The following is a 16,901-nucleotide window of genomic DNA, read 5'->3' as shown; positions in this document are numbered from 1 at the left end:
TCCGAGATGGAGGGTGATGGTGGTGGTGGTGGTGGTGCTGGAAAGGGTCACAACAGGGTCGGGGAGCACAGCAACCAGATGGCGGCAGGCTGACCCACATCACCACCACCACCACCACAACCATCACTATCTTACATATAAGTATAAAATGTTTTAATTGAATTCCTTCTCTTTTTTGTGAGGTATTTCTTAGTTTTTTTTCTTTTCTTCTTCATCTTCTTTTGACATATTTTTTGTTCACTATAATTCAGAGAGAGAGAGAGAGAGAGAGAGAGAGAAACATTTTATGGCTTCAGACAAGTGACACAGGCGCGTGCGAGGAGTCTGACAGCCATAAACGCTAGTAAGAAACAAGCAAACCGACGATTTTTTTTATGACTCTGCTTTTGGCTCGCAACGTTGTTTACAAGTATGTGTGTGTGTGTGTGTGTGTGTGTGTGTGTGTGTGTGTGTGTGTGTGGGGTTAGGTAACTGGACTTTCTACTTAAGCCTAACTTCCGCCGCTGGCCGCCAACCTGTTCCGTGCGTGACCGGGAAGGTAGGAAAAGTAGGGATGGGGAAGGGCAGGCGTTGACTTCACCTTGATGTCGATAACGGCATTGCACCTTTAATTACTATTGATTACAGCTGTTATCTTATGAGGAGAGCTATTTTCTGTACTGCAAACACTAGATGATAGCCGGAACAGGAAAAACAGCAATATTGAAGATGAAACTTTCTACATCATGTCATAGAAGCATAAGAAAACAAGAGAAACTGCTAAAACGTGGCAGTCCCTTTACAAAACCTGCCCATTTTGACCTATGATCCTTGTCCCAACAGTGGACAAGGGTCAGCCACGCGCGGGAGTCTGTGATGGTTTAGGTATTTCAAGACACGTTGTCTTTCTTACATACTACTGAGTGCTTAAGTCTTGCAGTCCTTTTAATGTTTTATTTTATTCACGTTTCCTTAATTGCAAAGCTTTCTGACGCATTTATTCTTGTCTACGGCCATTTCTAAACATTATACTAGCTAGAAATTATGATATTTACTCTGTTGCACCTTTGTCTTCTACGTTCTTCTAAGGATTTTAATGTTTCTTTAAAGAGCGTGCATTGTTCCAGAGTAAGGAAAGAGCTAATCTGTTCAATGCATGAGCGTGACTAAATCTGTGATGGGTTAAACATTTCAAGACACCTTTTCTTTCTTACATACCACCGAGAGCTTAAGTCTTGCAGTCCTTTCCATGTTTTACTTTATTCATATCTCCTAAATCGCAAAGCCTTCTAACGCATTCATTCTCGTCTACGGCCATTTCTAAATATTATACTAATTAGAAACTATGACATTTACTCTGTTCTTCTATGGACTTTACTGCTGTTTATAGCGTGCGTTGTTCCATAGATTAAAGAAAGAGTTACCTTGTTTACTGCATGGGTATGTGATGAACGCGACTCGCTATGACATTAACCTTCCATTCTTACAGTCTTCAATGGCACCTAAAACTGAAGAGAGAGAAAAAAAAAAGCAGCTTAATACGGAAGTAAGAAAGGGTTGAGGACAAGGAACCACTTTTACGACCACGTGATAAAACTATAGCGACCACGTGTGTGTGTGTGTGTGTGTGTGTGTGTGTGTGTGTGTGTGTGTGTGTGTGTGTGTGTGTGTGTGTGTGTGTGTGTGTGTGTGTGTGTGTGTGTGTGTGTGTGTGTGTGTGTGTGTGTGTGTGTGTGTCCAGCAGACGACCGTAATATTGGCAAGGTAAATAAAGGAGAGATAAAAGTTGATTTACGCAAGACGACCAGAACATGAGAGGAATCTGGCTAGCTCTGGGGAACTTTCCTGGGCTCTCTCCCTCTCTCCCGGGGCCATCCTTCCCTCCCTGCCTCTTTACGTAATGCCGACGCACCTCTTTGCTACAGGGGGAAGAAAAATGTGCCTCTAGTGATACCGCTGTGTGTGTGTGTGTGTGTGTGTGTGTGTGTGTGTGTGTGTGTGAGAGAGAGAGAGAGAGAGAGAGAGAGAGAGAGAGAGAGAGAGAGAGAGAGAGAGAGAGAGAGAGAGAGAGAGGAGTGATGTAGGTTAATAGTCAATGATAGACAGGAGGGTGAGATTATCATGAATTACCAATGCGGGAAGGGATGATGATGGTTAAGGGCAGTTGTCAGTGGTGGCCGCCGCGCTGAAATCTTCCATAGGCGGCAAAGGAAGTAATGGATACCGGGCTCACTGATGCACTGATAGAGGTAGGGCAGTGGCATGAGATCACAGGGGCAGGTGCTCTTGTTGTTGGTGAGAGTTGGGAAAATATGCAGCTCCGTAGTGAAAAGGAACGGGAGAATGTAAAGCTGCATTTTTAAACACTTTATCGGTTTGTTGTAGAATTTACTTAAGTTTTCAAGGGTATTTTTCATGTTTCTGGTGATAGTTTGACACGAACACTGCATCATCATTAGCAACTCGACCCACTATATCTGTCGCGTTTGAATATAATCCTGGTGAGAGAACAAAGCGTTTGATTAAGAATACAAAGTGGCAGAGATGTCAGAGCAAGGTAGTAAACAAAACGGTAAGGGAAATGTAGAAGGCAAGCTGACCTATAGTAGACGGCTCCTGAGTCTACACAAATGGAGGACTATAGATGGTTAGAAGAGAATACTAAATATGGAAATAGTAAAGTTTCTCCAGATACTTCACCCCGACGAAAGGAATTAAAGATATGACGAGAGATCTAAGCAATCTGTCACGAATACCACTCACTAATTCCATAACAAGAGTCCTCAGGAAGACACGAAATCCCGGAACGAGTTATTTTCTCATATACTGAAATAAACAAAAAGAGGAAAAAGGAACTACTTGCCATCCAACACCAACCCGCCCTGTAGTGACCACATTTCGTACCACAATGAAAACGACAATCACTCACACAAAAAAAAAAGTGAACAAAAAACGGGGTAAGAGCTGCGAACCCTAGGAAGAGAGGAGGTGTTGGGTGTAATGAGTGTAGCATTATTTGCATCCCTCACCCGCTGACTAATGATAGGGGAGGAGGAAGACAATGAGGGCGACGACTTACACAAGAGACCACACGACGTAGTAACACTGGCAAGGACCTCTTAAGATTGACCGGGCATGTGTTCTCTGCCTCTGCCAACATCCCGAAGCGGCGGATGCTCAGTAATAGCCAGGCACACACTAATACCCCACGATAGCCAACGCTAAACGCGCACACATGCAAATTAAATCCGAGAGAAGATGTAATTGAGAGATACGTGCAGGTTTGAATACTCTTACTCTATGATTTGCCTGTTTTAATGATTATCTGCCACGTCTCCAAGTAACGGGGATTTGTTCTTGGAAGGATTAAATTCGTTAAGGTTACGAGCAACCTCTGAAGTCACTGGCTAAGAGTGGAGGCGGGGCAAGCAGAGGCGAGGTTGTGGCGACTTCTAGTGGTTCACCTCGACAACCGACGATCCTGTTTTGCCTCGAGGGTAGAGAAGTGTCGTGTGGATGAGAGGGCACTGGGCCTTAGTGGACTGCGTTAGGTGGACGTTACAAAGTGGGCGAGTGGTAATGATTATGGGGAAGTTTTGTGTGGATGAGAAAGTCGAGGAGTACTGAGATTATTAGTTTTTTCTTCTTCTTCTTCTTTCTCTCTCTTTCTCCTTCGTTCTTTATGTCCTTCTCTTGTCCTTTCTTTTTTTTTCTTACCTTGACGTCCATTCCAGTCCCTACCCTTCCCACCCTTCCTCCTCCTCCTCCCTCTTGGGCTTTCATGTCAATCACCTGTTCCCTTCCTCTTTTATTCCTTTGTCTTTTTATACCACCTTCTCTACCATTCTTTTTCCTCCTTACTTATTATTATTCTATCCTACTTGTTACTTCCTTCCTTCCATGCACTCACTAGATTAACCTAATATTACGTTCCATTTTTTTTCTCTATTCCTCCCTTTCTTACCTTCTCCCTTTCCTAGATACCGTCCCTCGTTTCTCCCCTTTCTCAGCCTCCCCATTCCTCATTCCTGCCTTATTTACTCCCCAGTGCGGCCCCTAAATGACCTCTCACTACCAAGGTCATGACGAGGATGCACAAACGTCAACGAAAATATTCTCTCTCTCTCTCTCTCTCTCTCTCTCTCTCTCTCTCTCTCTCTCTCTCTCTCTCTCTCGTGTGTGTGTGTGTGTGTGTGTGTGTGTGTGTGTGTGTGTGTGTGTGTGTGTGTGTGTGTGTGTGTGTGTGTGTGTGTGTGTGTGTGTGTGTGTGTGTGTGTGTGTGTGTGTGTGTGTGTGTCGTTGACCCAAAGAGCATCAATTTTTCAGTCAACAGGAAATTCTGTGAAGGTGGAGTGTGGGAAGGCGAGGTCGAAAAGAGAGAGAGAGAGAGAGAGAGAGAGAGAGAGAGAGAGAGAGAGAGAGAGAGAGAACTAGAGATACAAGAAAAAAATATATAAAGGAGGAAGAAGAGGTGAGAAGAGAAGGGAGGAGGAGGAGATAAAGAGAAAACAAAAGAGAAGATATAAAAAATGTAAGTACTCGTAAAAATGGATGGATGAAACAGGACAAAAAAGAATAGAATGAAGTAATAGAAAACGAAGACAAAGAGAAAAGAAAGATAAAGATGAAGAAAAAAAAAAAAACATTAGTGACAGAAGTGAAGATGCAGAGAGAAAGTAGGAAAAAAAAAACACAAGAGGTGGAGAGAGAAGAAAGGAGTAGGAGGACACACAAAGAAAAAAAGAAAGAAAGACTAAGAATAAAGAATAGGAAAACATGGGAGACAGAAACAAACATACGAGGAAATATGAAGAAAAAAATAGAAAAGGACAGAAAAAAAAACGTAGAATAATAAGGAAAAAGAAAAGAGGGAGACCAAAATAAAACAAGACTACGAAAGAAGGAAAAAAAAAACACGGAAAACACAAACAAACATACGAGGAAAGATGAAAAAGGAGAAATAAAAGAAAAGAAAGAAACTGAGTAGGATAATAAGGAAAAAGAGAAGAAAATGAGGAACCAAAAAGAAACAAAGATGCAATGGAAGGTGGGAAGGACATGAAGAGGGAGGGAGAAGTAGTGGGGAACTGGGGAGGGGAAGGCTGCTTAATGAAGGAAGACAGGGAAGAGAGGAGTACCTGAGGGAGAGGACTGGTGGCGTGTCGTGTGGTCCAGGTGTAGGGTGAAGGTCAAAACAGCAGTCCCCAGCAGCGCCTATGTCGGGTAACATTGATAGCTTCTTCTTTATAATCTTCCCTCGTGTCTCTTCTTTCTCCTCTTTCTGTTCTTCCTTATCCATCTCCTCCTCTTTCTCCTCCTCCTTTCTCCTCCTCCTCCTCTTCCTCCTCCCTTTTTCATCTACATCATCATCACCCTCATCCTTCCCTTCCAACTCCTCCTCCTCCTCCTCCTCCTCCTCCTCCTCCTCCTCTTTTCATCCATATCATCATCACCCTCATCTTTCCATTCCTCCTACTCCTCCTGTTCCTCTTCCTCCTCAAATTCTTCTTCCTCCGACAGTAACTTTTTAATCTTGTCTCGTGTATCACTTTTTTTTTCTCCTCCTCCTCCTCCTCCTCCTCCTCCTCCTCCTCCTCCTCCTCCTTCTCCTCTTCCGTTATTCTGTTTATTTTTTTACTCTTCATGTTTTTATTGTGGTATGATGTTATCTTCTATTCCGCCTTGAGTTTTCTTAAGCCTCGCCATTTTCCTTGTTTTCTTATTCTTTTTTTTCCTTGTTCGCTTGCTTATTCCTTTCTTTTATTTTTTCTTACCTTCATTTGTTTATTCTTCATTGTATTCTTTTATTTTCTTAGTTTTTTCTTTCCTCCTTAACTTATTCTCCTCTTTCTCTTTTTTTTTGTCTCTTAATTATATTCTTAACGTATTCTCCTCCTCCTCCTCCTCCTCCTCCTCCTCCTCTTCATCCTCGTTTATATATTTTTTTTTTATTTTGCAATATAACCATAACTTTTCCACCTCATCGTCATTCTGCGAGCCGATTCCCCTCATCCCGCACAGAATATCACTTTACTTGTCATTCATAGTGGAGGGTACGTTCATTACCTCTCTCATCCCTCGTGTCACTCGCCTCTTTTTTATCTTATCCCATCATAGAAGCCATCAAGACACCAACCTTTCCTTGTACCTATATTCGCTTCTATTTTTTTCTTTGTCCACCTTAAGCCTTAACTTCTGGTCCCCCTCCCCTCTCTCTTTCTCTCTCTCTCTCTCTCTCTCTCTCTCTCTCTCTCAACCATCGTTTCACTATCATTTTTCTTTTTATCTCCCTCTCCTTTTCTAATTTCCCTTCACTTCACTGGTTCATCTTACAAATGGCTTCTTATTATGTCTGTTCTCTTGACTCTCCTCCTCTGCCTCTTCTTGCTCCTCTCTCCTTTTTTTTTTTTTTTTCGTGGGGACGAGTCTATCTTTAGCAATTACTTGACGTCTTCGTTCGTTGTTCATCTATTTATCTTACTTGGATATTCATTTAATGTTATTTTATTGTCAGCTTCCTTCTTCTTTCTTGGTATTACATCATTTTTTTTTTTTCCGTAATGTGTGGTCTCCTCCTCTTCCTTCTCGTTTTCCTTCCCTCCTCCTCCTCCTCCTCCTCTTTCTCCTTCTCATTTTTGTATGTTCTTATGTTTCTCTTCCTCTTCCTCTTCCTCCTTCTCTTCCTCCTTATTTTCTTATGTTCTTATATTCCTCCTCCTCCTCCTTCTTCTTGTCCTCCCTCTTTTCTTCTTTTCATACTGTGTGGTCTCATTCTTCTCCTTCCCCTTCCACCTCCACCTCTTCCTCCTCCTCATTTTCGTATGTTCTTATGTTACTCTTCTTCCTTCTCCATCTCCTCCTCTTCTTATGTTCTCTCTTCTTCCTCTTCTTCCTTCTCCTCTTCATCTCTTCCTTCTTCTTCTCCTACTCTTTCCACTTCACCTGTTATTCCTTTTCTTCTTCGTTTTCCCCTCTTTTTTATTCTTCATATTGCCTTTCAACTTTTACGACTTCTTATTTTCTTCTTCCTCTTTCTCCTCCTCCTCCTCCTCCTCCTCCTCTTACTCTTTGACTTAATTTTTCATCATTTTCATCCTCTTTCCCAGTTTTGTTTTATTTTCTTCTTTCTTCCCCATTTAGGGTGAGCCAGACGCAAATCATTGTTTCTTTGTTTCTTTTCTCGTGATTCTCGAAATATGTGCGAGCATTTTTCTTTCCCCTCGAGAGTCTATCTAGTCCACCTGCTTACCTTGAATCCGTCACCTCTTTCTCCCTTATCTTCACCTTCTGCTTCTCCCCCCCACCCCACCACCCTCTTCGCCCTTCTTCGTAAACTGTAAAGGATCTTGTCTTTTTTTTTTCTTCCTCTTCTTCTTCTTCTTCTCCTTCCTCTTCTTCTCCTTCTTCTTCTTCTTCTTCCTTCTCATCAGTTTAGTATTTTCATTCGTTTTCTTTCACACTACACTTTACGTGTCATCTTTTCCTCTTTTTTCTTCTTCTCGTTCGCCAGTTGGGCAATTTACTTTAATCTTGTTCTATTTCCTTTTTTTTCTGATAATCGATGACTTCCTTTTCTCAACAGTATTGAATTTTTTTTCTCTCTATTTTTTTCTCTCTTCTTTTTCCACACTATTTAGTTGTCTGTTTCATATTGATCGCTTCCTCTCTTTCGGAATGTCCTTCACCCTAGAGAGAGAGAGAGAGAGAGAGAGAGAGAGAGAGAGAGAGAGAGAGAGAGAGAGAGAGAGAGAGAGAGAGAGAGAGAGAGAGAGAGAGAGAGAGAGAGAGAGAGAGAGAGAGATTGCTTTCATCACTCTATTCATTGACACGCCAGCGGTTCTGCATTGAGGTTCCCTGGTTCACCGCAGCCTCTGAAGTTGTAAGGAACTGATAACATAAGCAAGGTCATTCTACCCCTCCCCCCTCTCTCTCTCTCTCTCTCTCTCTCTCTCTCTCTCTCTCTCTCTCTCTCTCGCTGCACGTATCGTCTCTTTCCATTATCTCACTACAATATTGCAATTTTTTTTCCTCGTTTCGCCTTCCACTCCTTTCCTAGTCTTCCTTCCACTCCCTTCTTTTTTTTTTTTTCATCTTAGTTCCTCATTATCCATTAGGCTCCCTTTACCGTCTTTCTTTCTTCTCCTCCTTCTCCACGTCTCTCTTCGTGTTTTCTTCCATTCCATTTTTCGTCTCCCCTTCCAGTTGTTCTTCACTTCCTTTATTTTTTCCTTTCCCATTTCCTTTCTCCATTACACTCCTTCCCTCGTCTTCTCTTCCACGTCTTTCCTTATCTTCTCTTTCATTCCCTTCTTCGGCTTCCCTTTCCATACCACCTTCCTGTTCTTCGCCCCCGGAGCAGGAAGGGCGTCAACATCATCATTCTATGCAAATCTTCACGAAAATTACGTAAATTACAACAAAAGAATACATGAAACCCTTCGCATTGTAACCTCCTTTACATTGTAACCTCCCTTGATCCACCACTTCACACAAATTAGCAGACACAACCTGATATTGACAAGGACGAAGAGAGAGAGAGAGAGAGAGAGAGAGAGAGAGAGAGAGAGAGAGAGAGAGAGAGAGAGAGAGAGAGAGAGAGAGAGAGAGAGAGAGAGAGAGAGAGAGAGAGAGAGAGAGAGAGAGAGAGAGAGAGAGAGAGAGAGAGAGAGAGAGAGAGAGAGAGAGAGAGAGAGAGAGAGAGAGAGAGAGAGAGAGAGAGAGAGAGAGAGAGAGAGAGAGAGAGAGGGGGGGGGTGAGAGGGAGAGGGCATGATTTCCTGTTTCAAGGTGGCGGGGAAAGAATGCCGAACATGACTCCTTTTGGCCACATCACGCCTCGCTCGGCCTTGAACCCTGCACGGAGAGGTGGCCGCGGGTGAGTGAGCCAGTGAGCAGTAAAAATGCTTCTCTTATAGCCTGGGGGTCTTCACTCCTCGCCGCTAGGCACTGAAGAGTTATGAATAGTCATTGTTGTGGCTCCCCGTGGTATTGTTATGAGATGAAGGTTAGTTGTATTGCTGTTACTGGTGTTACTGGTGTTAGTGGTGTTATTATGATGATGATGGTGGTGGCGATTGTTGTGGCAGTAGCAGAGGAAGATGAAGTAGTAATAATAGTTGGAATAGCAGTACAAATAGTAGAAACAGCAACACCAGCAAAAAACACGACTAACATGACTACCACCGCTACGACCACAAGCATCACCACCACTATTCAGTCATAGTATCGACAGGTCCATTAGTATAACAGTGGCAGCAGCAGCAGGAGCAGCAGGATCATTGCCACTTAGGTCACCTACAGCGCCCTCACACACTCTCTAACACTCCGTGGAACGTGTACCCGCGAGCTTCTCTGCCTGTCATTCATTAACAGACGTCCGCAGCAAAGCCATGAATAACACACACTCACACACACACACTTACAGAAAGAAGAAAGAAAGAAAAAGAATCAGACTATTGACCTAAAACATTACAATGGCATTCGCTCCACATTTACCAGTCCAAATTTGTCGCAAACAAGAAGCGGCAGTAACTGTTCTAATATTCAAGAGACAATTCACCCAAACTTATGTACACTGTTGGGTATGAGAAGAAAGGTGAAGTGAGAACCAGTTGTGTGTGTGTGTGTGTGTGTGTGTGTGTGTGTGTGTGTGTGTGTGTGTGTGTGTGTGTGTGTGTGTGTGTGTGTGTGTGTGTGTGTGTGTGTGTGTGTGTGTGTGTGTGTGTGTGTGTCTGTCTAAATGTCTAAGGTTTTATCTGAATCTTTCCCGTGCAGAGCAGAAGCAGGATGAGGTGACGTGAGGGCGCGGCAGGTAATGATAGCTTGTGAGGTGGTATTTAAACTGCTTCCGTCCTGGGGAGCAACTCCTGTCTGCTTTGTTGTTGTTGTTGTTGTTGTTGTTGTTGTTGTTGTTATTGCTGTTGCTGCTGCTGCTATTTTTATGTTATGTGCCACAGAGAGAGAGAGAGAGAGAGAGAGAGAGAGAGAGAGAGAGAGAGAGAGAGTTAACATATCATGCCTTGCGGTCATGCTCAATATTAGATTAACCTGTCGGACTCACACCCACTGTGTTTGGCGTGTTCTTTATCTTAAGCCCCCAGAGCTGGTGGCCGTTTCTCAGGTGTCAGGGTTTGCGAGGAGTCTGTCAGCAGATCAGCGGACTTAAGATTGAGGGAAAAGACAAAACACAGTGGAAGTGAGTTGCAGTACGTTGATCGACTTCTGCCAACCACTAAGAAAATATAGAAAAGATTAAACTGATGGATAAAAACGGCTTAGGTAACAAAAACATACTGAATAAAACATCCATATAAAATCAGGTTAAACTGTAGAATAAAAAGGTATGAATAATAATAAACGAATGAAAGAAAGATAAAAAGAAAAAGTGAGTGCAGTACGTTGATCGACTACTGCCCACAACTTTACGCTCACGAGATCCTGCAAAGTCAACGGATCAAGGAGGGTCACTGGCCTAAGTCACATCCGCATAGAGTTTGCTCTCAGTCTTCATGCATGATCAACAGACGCGTGCCAAGGACCACCATGCATTGTAAGGAGCCCCATCCACATCTCAAGACTCATTCTCCCTCAGGTCGCTCACCACCTATCACTACAATCTTTGCCTACCATGCAGTCTCGGGGAAGTACTGCAGCGGGGACTGCCTACACTAAAAAAAGAAGTGGGACAGGTCGTGCGAGGAGGATATGAATCGTTAGCGATGCGAGCTGGTAAGAGCAGGGGTGGCCAGGGATGTGAAAGCTGGAAATCCACGCCGGGGCCTGGGGGCATTGTAGCTCCACGGAGAGCAACACTGAGCGCCGGTGGTAGAGATGAGAAAATGCTATAATAACCAAGTTGAGTCGCGAGAGGACACACGGAGGTGCCAACACGTTCAATATATTCTTCAGAAATTTTACGTGTATCTAGTGGTTGAAATTTACATGCAATCAACAGAAGAGGTCAGTAATTCTCAGCACAGAATGAATGCCTCGCCGGGTGACCTGCGCCCTAAAGGAGTGAGAGGAAATACCTACGCCTGTCTCCTCCCGGACCTTGACTCTGATGTACCCGAGCAGTCAGGGGGGGAGAAGAAGGGGAAGGTCAAGGTCTGAAGGCAAAAGACATTTGTAGCAGATAAGACCACCAGACTTCTCTAGCCATTACGACGATCTTACTGGCTGGCTTAGCTTCCTTAGGCCAAGTTACACACTCAAGCCTCCGCAAAATGTCTTGTTACTCTGGTACTCGCTAAATAACGGTCACGAGAAACCTGCCTCCTGGAAAGTCACATTTTCGAGGTGTGCATGGACTTCCCAGTGTCGAATGGATACAAGCTGATGGTTAACAGGAAATTATAACATTCCTCTATTTCCCTTAAATACTTGAAACAGAGCCATCTAGAAGGATTTGATTGGCAAATAAATATGTAAAACGAATACTATGTACAAGTACAGACTTCACACGTCGGCCATACGCTTTTCAAGGCCACACATCGTCCGCAGCCATCAGTTTGGTGTCGAATTAAGAAATAGAACGCCACGCGACACAGTCACGGGAGTCTGTGGGTTAGTCGTTCTCAAGGCCTAGGGTCTGCCGCACGTAAGCAATTAGTAACATGACAAGCAGCAGCAAGTGTCTGGTTTCGCGGTAACGGCGACGCAGGTTGGATGGAGACGAAGAGTATGATACTTTTACAAGATGGTATAACTGAAAGTGAAGAACAGTATATCAACCACGAGTCAAGGATGCCGAACCACAGATGCAGGAAGATGAGTAAGAACAGAAACCACAATAACAGGAGTTTGCTGTCTCGGATATACACACATACACTCTTCTACCCCGCTTCTTCCTCCCAAGTGTAATCCTTTAGCATTCAACTCACCTCTCAAGAACACCAGGAAAAAATAAATAAATAAATAAGACAGGACAAGGGCAGGGACAAAGACGACCATGGGAACCGGATTCTCTATATCAGTAGTTCAATGGCACAGATAACTATGTGAGAACCAAATAGAAAATACACATGATAAAAAAAAAAAAAGATTAGTTGTGCGCATGTGCCATTGACAAGGTGGAGGAGAGAGAGAGGACAGTGCAAAGACACATGAACGAGTAAGTGGCAATATTGTGAAGACAGACAAAACAGTATACAGACGTTGATGAAAGTGTGGATGGCGATAAAGCGAAGACAGAGAAGACAGGGCACAAACAGGGATGACCGTGTGAATGGCGATACACTCCAGCTAGTTTGGAATTTGTCGTTTATGCTCCAGTGTTCTAAAATTGACGGCATTTAAGCTTATTGCGACTTTAGCCACATGAAGCAACGTGGGATAGCGTGGACCTTGAAGAGGGGAACCACCTAAGGCCTTGAATACAGACCACTAAACATGTTATAAGTATGCCCGCCTAAACCAGGTGAGCTCAGACGGTAGTAGATCACCCCCATTACTTACACACACACACACACACACACACACACACACACACACACACACACACACACACACACACACACACACACACACACACACACACACACACACACCTCATCATGGCAAAAGTTAAAGATTTATGATGATAATAACAATAACAATACTAACAGTTGAAAGAAATAAGTCTAATCATAAAAAAAAACTGCAAAATAGGAACAATTCTTATACGCAATATCAGTACAGAGAAAAAAAAGAAAAAAAAAAAGCAGATCCATTCAAGTTGTTCTCTAAATGCAGGAGACGATGGAGCATATCAAGAGGCCTTTGCCGAAAACCTTGACAGAAAGAACAAAAAAAATTCGATATCATTAAAGGAATAAATAAATGAAAAAAAAAATAGGGCAAAACAACTTACCTGACCTTGCACGACTACCATCCCCTGCAACCAGCTGCTTCTTCAAACCAAACTAGTTCACCACTACCATCACCATTACTATTACCACCAGCGCCTCCACCCATTCTTCCCTCCCTCCCATCCTCCCTGTCTATCACTCATTATATTCTATACCTACCTTACCAGTTTCAGCGCTATTGTTACTGCTCTGAGTCTGGAAATATGTGCACTGGGCCTCTTTATCTCACTAGACTACCTATTGTCAAGCCGCTGCCAGCACAAGCTAAACTTCTGCCACTATTGCGTCCTAACTGTAAAATCTTATCGATCTCATTAAAGAAAATTGTAATAGAATAAAAGGCTTTTTTCGTAGGAAAAAAAGAAAAAAAAGGCTTTGTTCGAAGGAAAAAATAACTTATTTTCTTTTAACGACTCAAAAGGAAAAAGTTAAGTCGTAATGTATAAAAGATCTACAGCTGAAAAATTCCTTACGGAAAGTGTAACACAGTAGAAAAATATCAAACAAACCAGAACCGGAGCTCTGGATCGGTCCCGCTTGTGTGGGAGGAACGAGTTCTGACATTCATGAGTCCGGTGACATCGCTTGTTGCTTGACTGTAATGGAACAAAGGAGTCAAGGACCATATTCTGAAACACCACTTCCACTAAATTTAAAAGACTGTTGTTAAGATTACATAGCTTTTAAGGGCATCGTTGTTAGTTCAAATGACAAGTTAACGAGATCTCTACATTATAAAGAAAAATAAAGAGGAACACTATAGATAATCCCACTAATCATCTCTGTTGCCTTTGTAAATAGTAATGATGAGAGAGCAGAACGTTTCAGAATACTGGAAACAGTGAAAGAAACATGCCCTGTGAAGACTATAGCTCTCTTTAAAACAGTTTATCATTGCTCTAGTCCTAAATTCATACCATTCTGCAAGGAAGAGTTGTGTTCTACATTAGGTGTTCTTGCGGGGCGATACGCTCGTCCTGCAAGTGTCTAGTATGAGCCGGCCGGGGGGAACAATGTCCAAGGCTGACGAACGGGACTCCCCCCAGCCCCACGCAAGATGCATCATTGTACAAAGGCCAGTAAAATGTATGCCTGCCGTTCTAGTCCACTGTTTTTAGACACAAGAATCTAATAATTTTCCTGCCGCCACGTTGCCATTACTATTCTACTCAGATCTCTTTTTCAAAACCACTAAAATCATATTTTTTCCAGACTGGGCGGCTGATGGCACTAGCCGTATGGGCGGTGGTGGGTGTGGCGTGGGCATCCCCTGTGAGCGAGTTGCGAGCTGAGCACAGAGAGCTGCCGCAGGACATCCTGTCAGGGCTGCCGGTCGCCTCCCCAGACACATTCAGCTGGAGCAAACCTGACGGCAGCTACAGGTGGGAGCGACTATCCATTGGTAGGATTGTTCACACGTTGTCCTCATAGAGAGGAGTGAAGGAAAAGTTATTCGTGTCTTCATAAATGCTTACATTACAACTGGCATCTCTGCTCCTCCTTATGTGCACTGTGTGTCTGCAGAGATAAATAGCTATTTATAATTCAATATCAGACATTTCTTTACCTCCTTCCAACAATAAAACATTCGGTCCCAAAGGCTCACGGCCCAAGTCGCGACAGATGACACTCATCAGGTCTGGTCCACAGGTTCGGCATGCAAGGCGACGACCAGTGGCGCGTGGAGTCCCGTGACCCTGACGGCACCGTGCGTGGCCGCTACGTCTACAAGACACCGGAAGGACGACTGGTGGATGTTTCCTACGACTCAGGATCCCAAGGTTACCGCGCGAGGGGGGAAGCTATTCCAGGGGGCGCCGCTCCATTGGACCAGGCACCACTAGAAGACCTCCCCGTGACTCAGAATCTTGCCTTCCAGAGTCAAGATCAGGATCAGGATCAGCCCCAGCAAGCTCACGACACCAGGGACGAACTATTGGTCCCTTACGGCGCCCTGCTGCTGACTGAGGTGGAGAAGACGCAGCCCACTGGTGACGGCGTCATCACTTTTTCTGACGACAGCAACCTAGCCATCATCACGGATATCCAGGACAGCGACGCACCTCTGAGACCCTCGGCAGTGTTCCCTTTGGTATTCCTGTCGGACTCTTCAGACCAGATTGTCGGTCCGCCACTTGTGGATGATGAACCTGTCCTTCCTGGAGCCATTCTAGTGTAGCAACACCCACCACGCCGCCGCGCCGCCTCCCTGCGCCAGGCCAAGCTTGCAGATTGAAATGAACTTGAGTTACATCGTTAATCACTTCGACGGGAATGGCAGCAGCGTCTTGTCTTTCAGCCTGAATGGACAGGTGCTGCGGTGCTGCGAAGATGAGAGGTTCACATCGAGACGCTCCGTCACCACCATTACCGGGACGCGGCACTTATCAGTCTGATAAAGCAACTTGATCCCTCTTCAAACCTGACCTCCACGAAAAACTGATAGCGATGAAAAAGGATCCACAAAACCGTTATATGTGTTCAGTGAAGCTAATCCAAGAATTCAGATCTCATTTAAAACTATGATATATTCATATGCAGCGAGAAACAGCATCTGAACCACAATGGACAGTCCTGGCACTATTGAGTGTTTGCTACATTGCGTTTAGTTGTAGTGAAGCTTTTTCTTTTCTTTTTTTTTTTTTTTTTTTTTGGGGAGAGTTTTGTGTTTCAGAAACAAGACTATATACAAGCTGGCCATCATGCTTTTTTAAGATGGCAGGCACGTTAAGGCTAGACAGATATGCCAGTGCCTCGTGACACCGCCTTGCTACCATCCTCTCCACAGGGCCTGGCAGGATCTGACGGTGCGGCATCCACAACTATGTTACCTAAAGCTTTAAAGGGCATTTTTCCGTGTTTACCAACCGTGGCAACACGGCGGCCCAGTGTGAGGGTCTCACCCCACATGTCTTTGTCTCCTGCTGGAGACCCGCTTGTGTGCTGCTGATGTGATGTTTGAAAGAAAGTTTAGAGGCAAATTCACGTTTTATTTTTATTTTTTTGTGATCCTCCAAACGTTATGAGAGAGATGACAGAGAAAGAGGCACGTGCAAACACGGTGCATAACGAACGGACTACACATCATGGTGGAGTTACTAATTCTATATTAGTTTATGTTTATGACGTCGCCGTTTTCAATACAGTCACCCAACCATCAGGAACAGACTGATTACCAGCTTGTTTATGTTGACCAGGAGAAAAAAAAACTATATTTCCAAGCTAAGTTACATAACTACAAAATTATCACAATAAGTGAGGGTAACTTTATTTAATGAAAGCTTTCAGTAGTATGGAATGAACTGTCAAATTAACTCGTGGCCTCTTGATCTCATAACAAGAAACCTGCCAAATGCTATGCCTCTTAACGCTACGGTATGAAGTCATGAAGTCACAGGAATAAACGGAATCAAAAGGAAATCTTGATATCCATCATGCATTTCTACCTAAAAGTACAGAGAAGACTAACCTGATCAGGAATGGACATAAGACAGCTGCTCTCCATTCATAATTCATCCCGCCAGTCCAGTACAGGCCACTACAACCTCTTGACACTCCACCACAGCCTCCGTTAACTCATCGTATCTTTGCAGCACAGACTCTCCTTAGCCCATCACAGCCTGCCACCTTCTCAGCCTTTCACTGTCCCAAAACAATCAGTTGCCAGGCCACGTCATCTCCATATAACCTCTTGCTGCTCATCACAGCCTCTTACACAATACCTTTTCGCCATTCCACCCCCTTGATAAGCTAGCAGTATTTAGTATTTGTTACCAAACCACGCGCGTTCACTACAAGAAAGGTATCCACTGAAGTAAGGCACTGTCACGCAATAAGCGAAGTAATCGCCCGCACAACTGTACCACGCGTCACGCAAGGGCGCCAACTGTTCTGGTCGAAGCAAGACTCGTATTCTGAAACGCTTCGCTGTCTCACCACGACTACAAAGTTGTTTATCTGGTTTCCCAAGAATGTTTCTCTTGTTCATGTAAAAATGTTGATCTGTTACTAGAAACATCAAAACATAAACACACCCTTGAAAACCCGTTAGTAGCTACCACTAGAGCATGCTTCA

At 43.9% G+C, this 16,901-nt stretch overlaps 1 protein-coding gene across 3 annotated transcripts in view; it reads left to right on the top strand.

Annotated features, from left to right (window-relative positions):
• The window catches only part of LOC123516161, a 19,756-nt gene extending 3,949 nt beyond the window's left edge, over positions 1–15,807 (top strand). For all 3 annotated transcript variants that reach the window (XM_045275322.1, XM_045275323.1, XM_045275321.1), the window contains exons 2-3: positions 14,039–14,208; positions 14,477–15,807. In XM_045275322.1, coding sequence (XP_045131257.1) covers positions 14,039–14,208; positions 14,477–15,005 — 699 coding nt within the window. In that variant the 3' untranslated portion in view covers positions 15,006–15,807. The remainder of the gene's footprint in view (positions 1–14,038; positions 14,209–14,476) is intronic.
• Positions 15,808–16,901: the final 1,094 nt, after the last annotated feature.

Source organism: Portunus trituberculatus, chromosome 40, assembly GCF_017591435.1.
Source record: "Portunus trituberculatus isolate SZX2019 chromosome 40, ASM1759143v1, whole genome shotgun sequence".
NCBI classification, from domain to species: Eukaryota; Metazoa; Arthropoda; class Malacostraca; order Decapoda; family Portunidae; genus Portunus; species Portunus trituberculatus.
This window is presented reverse-complemented; position numbering and strand designations above follow the sequence as displayed.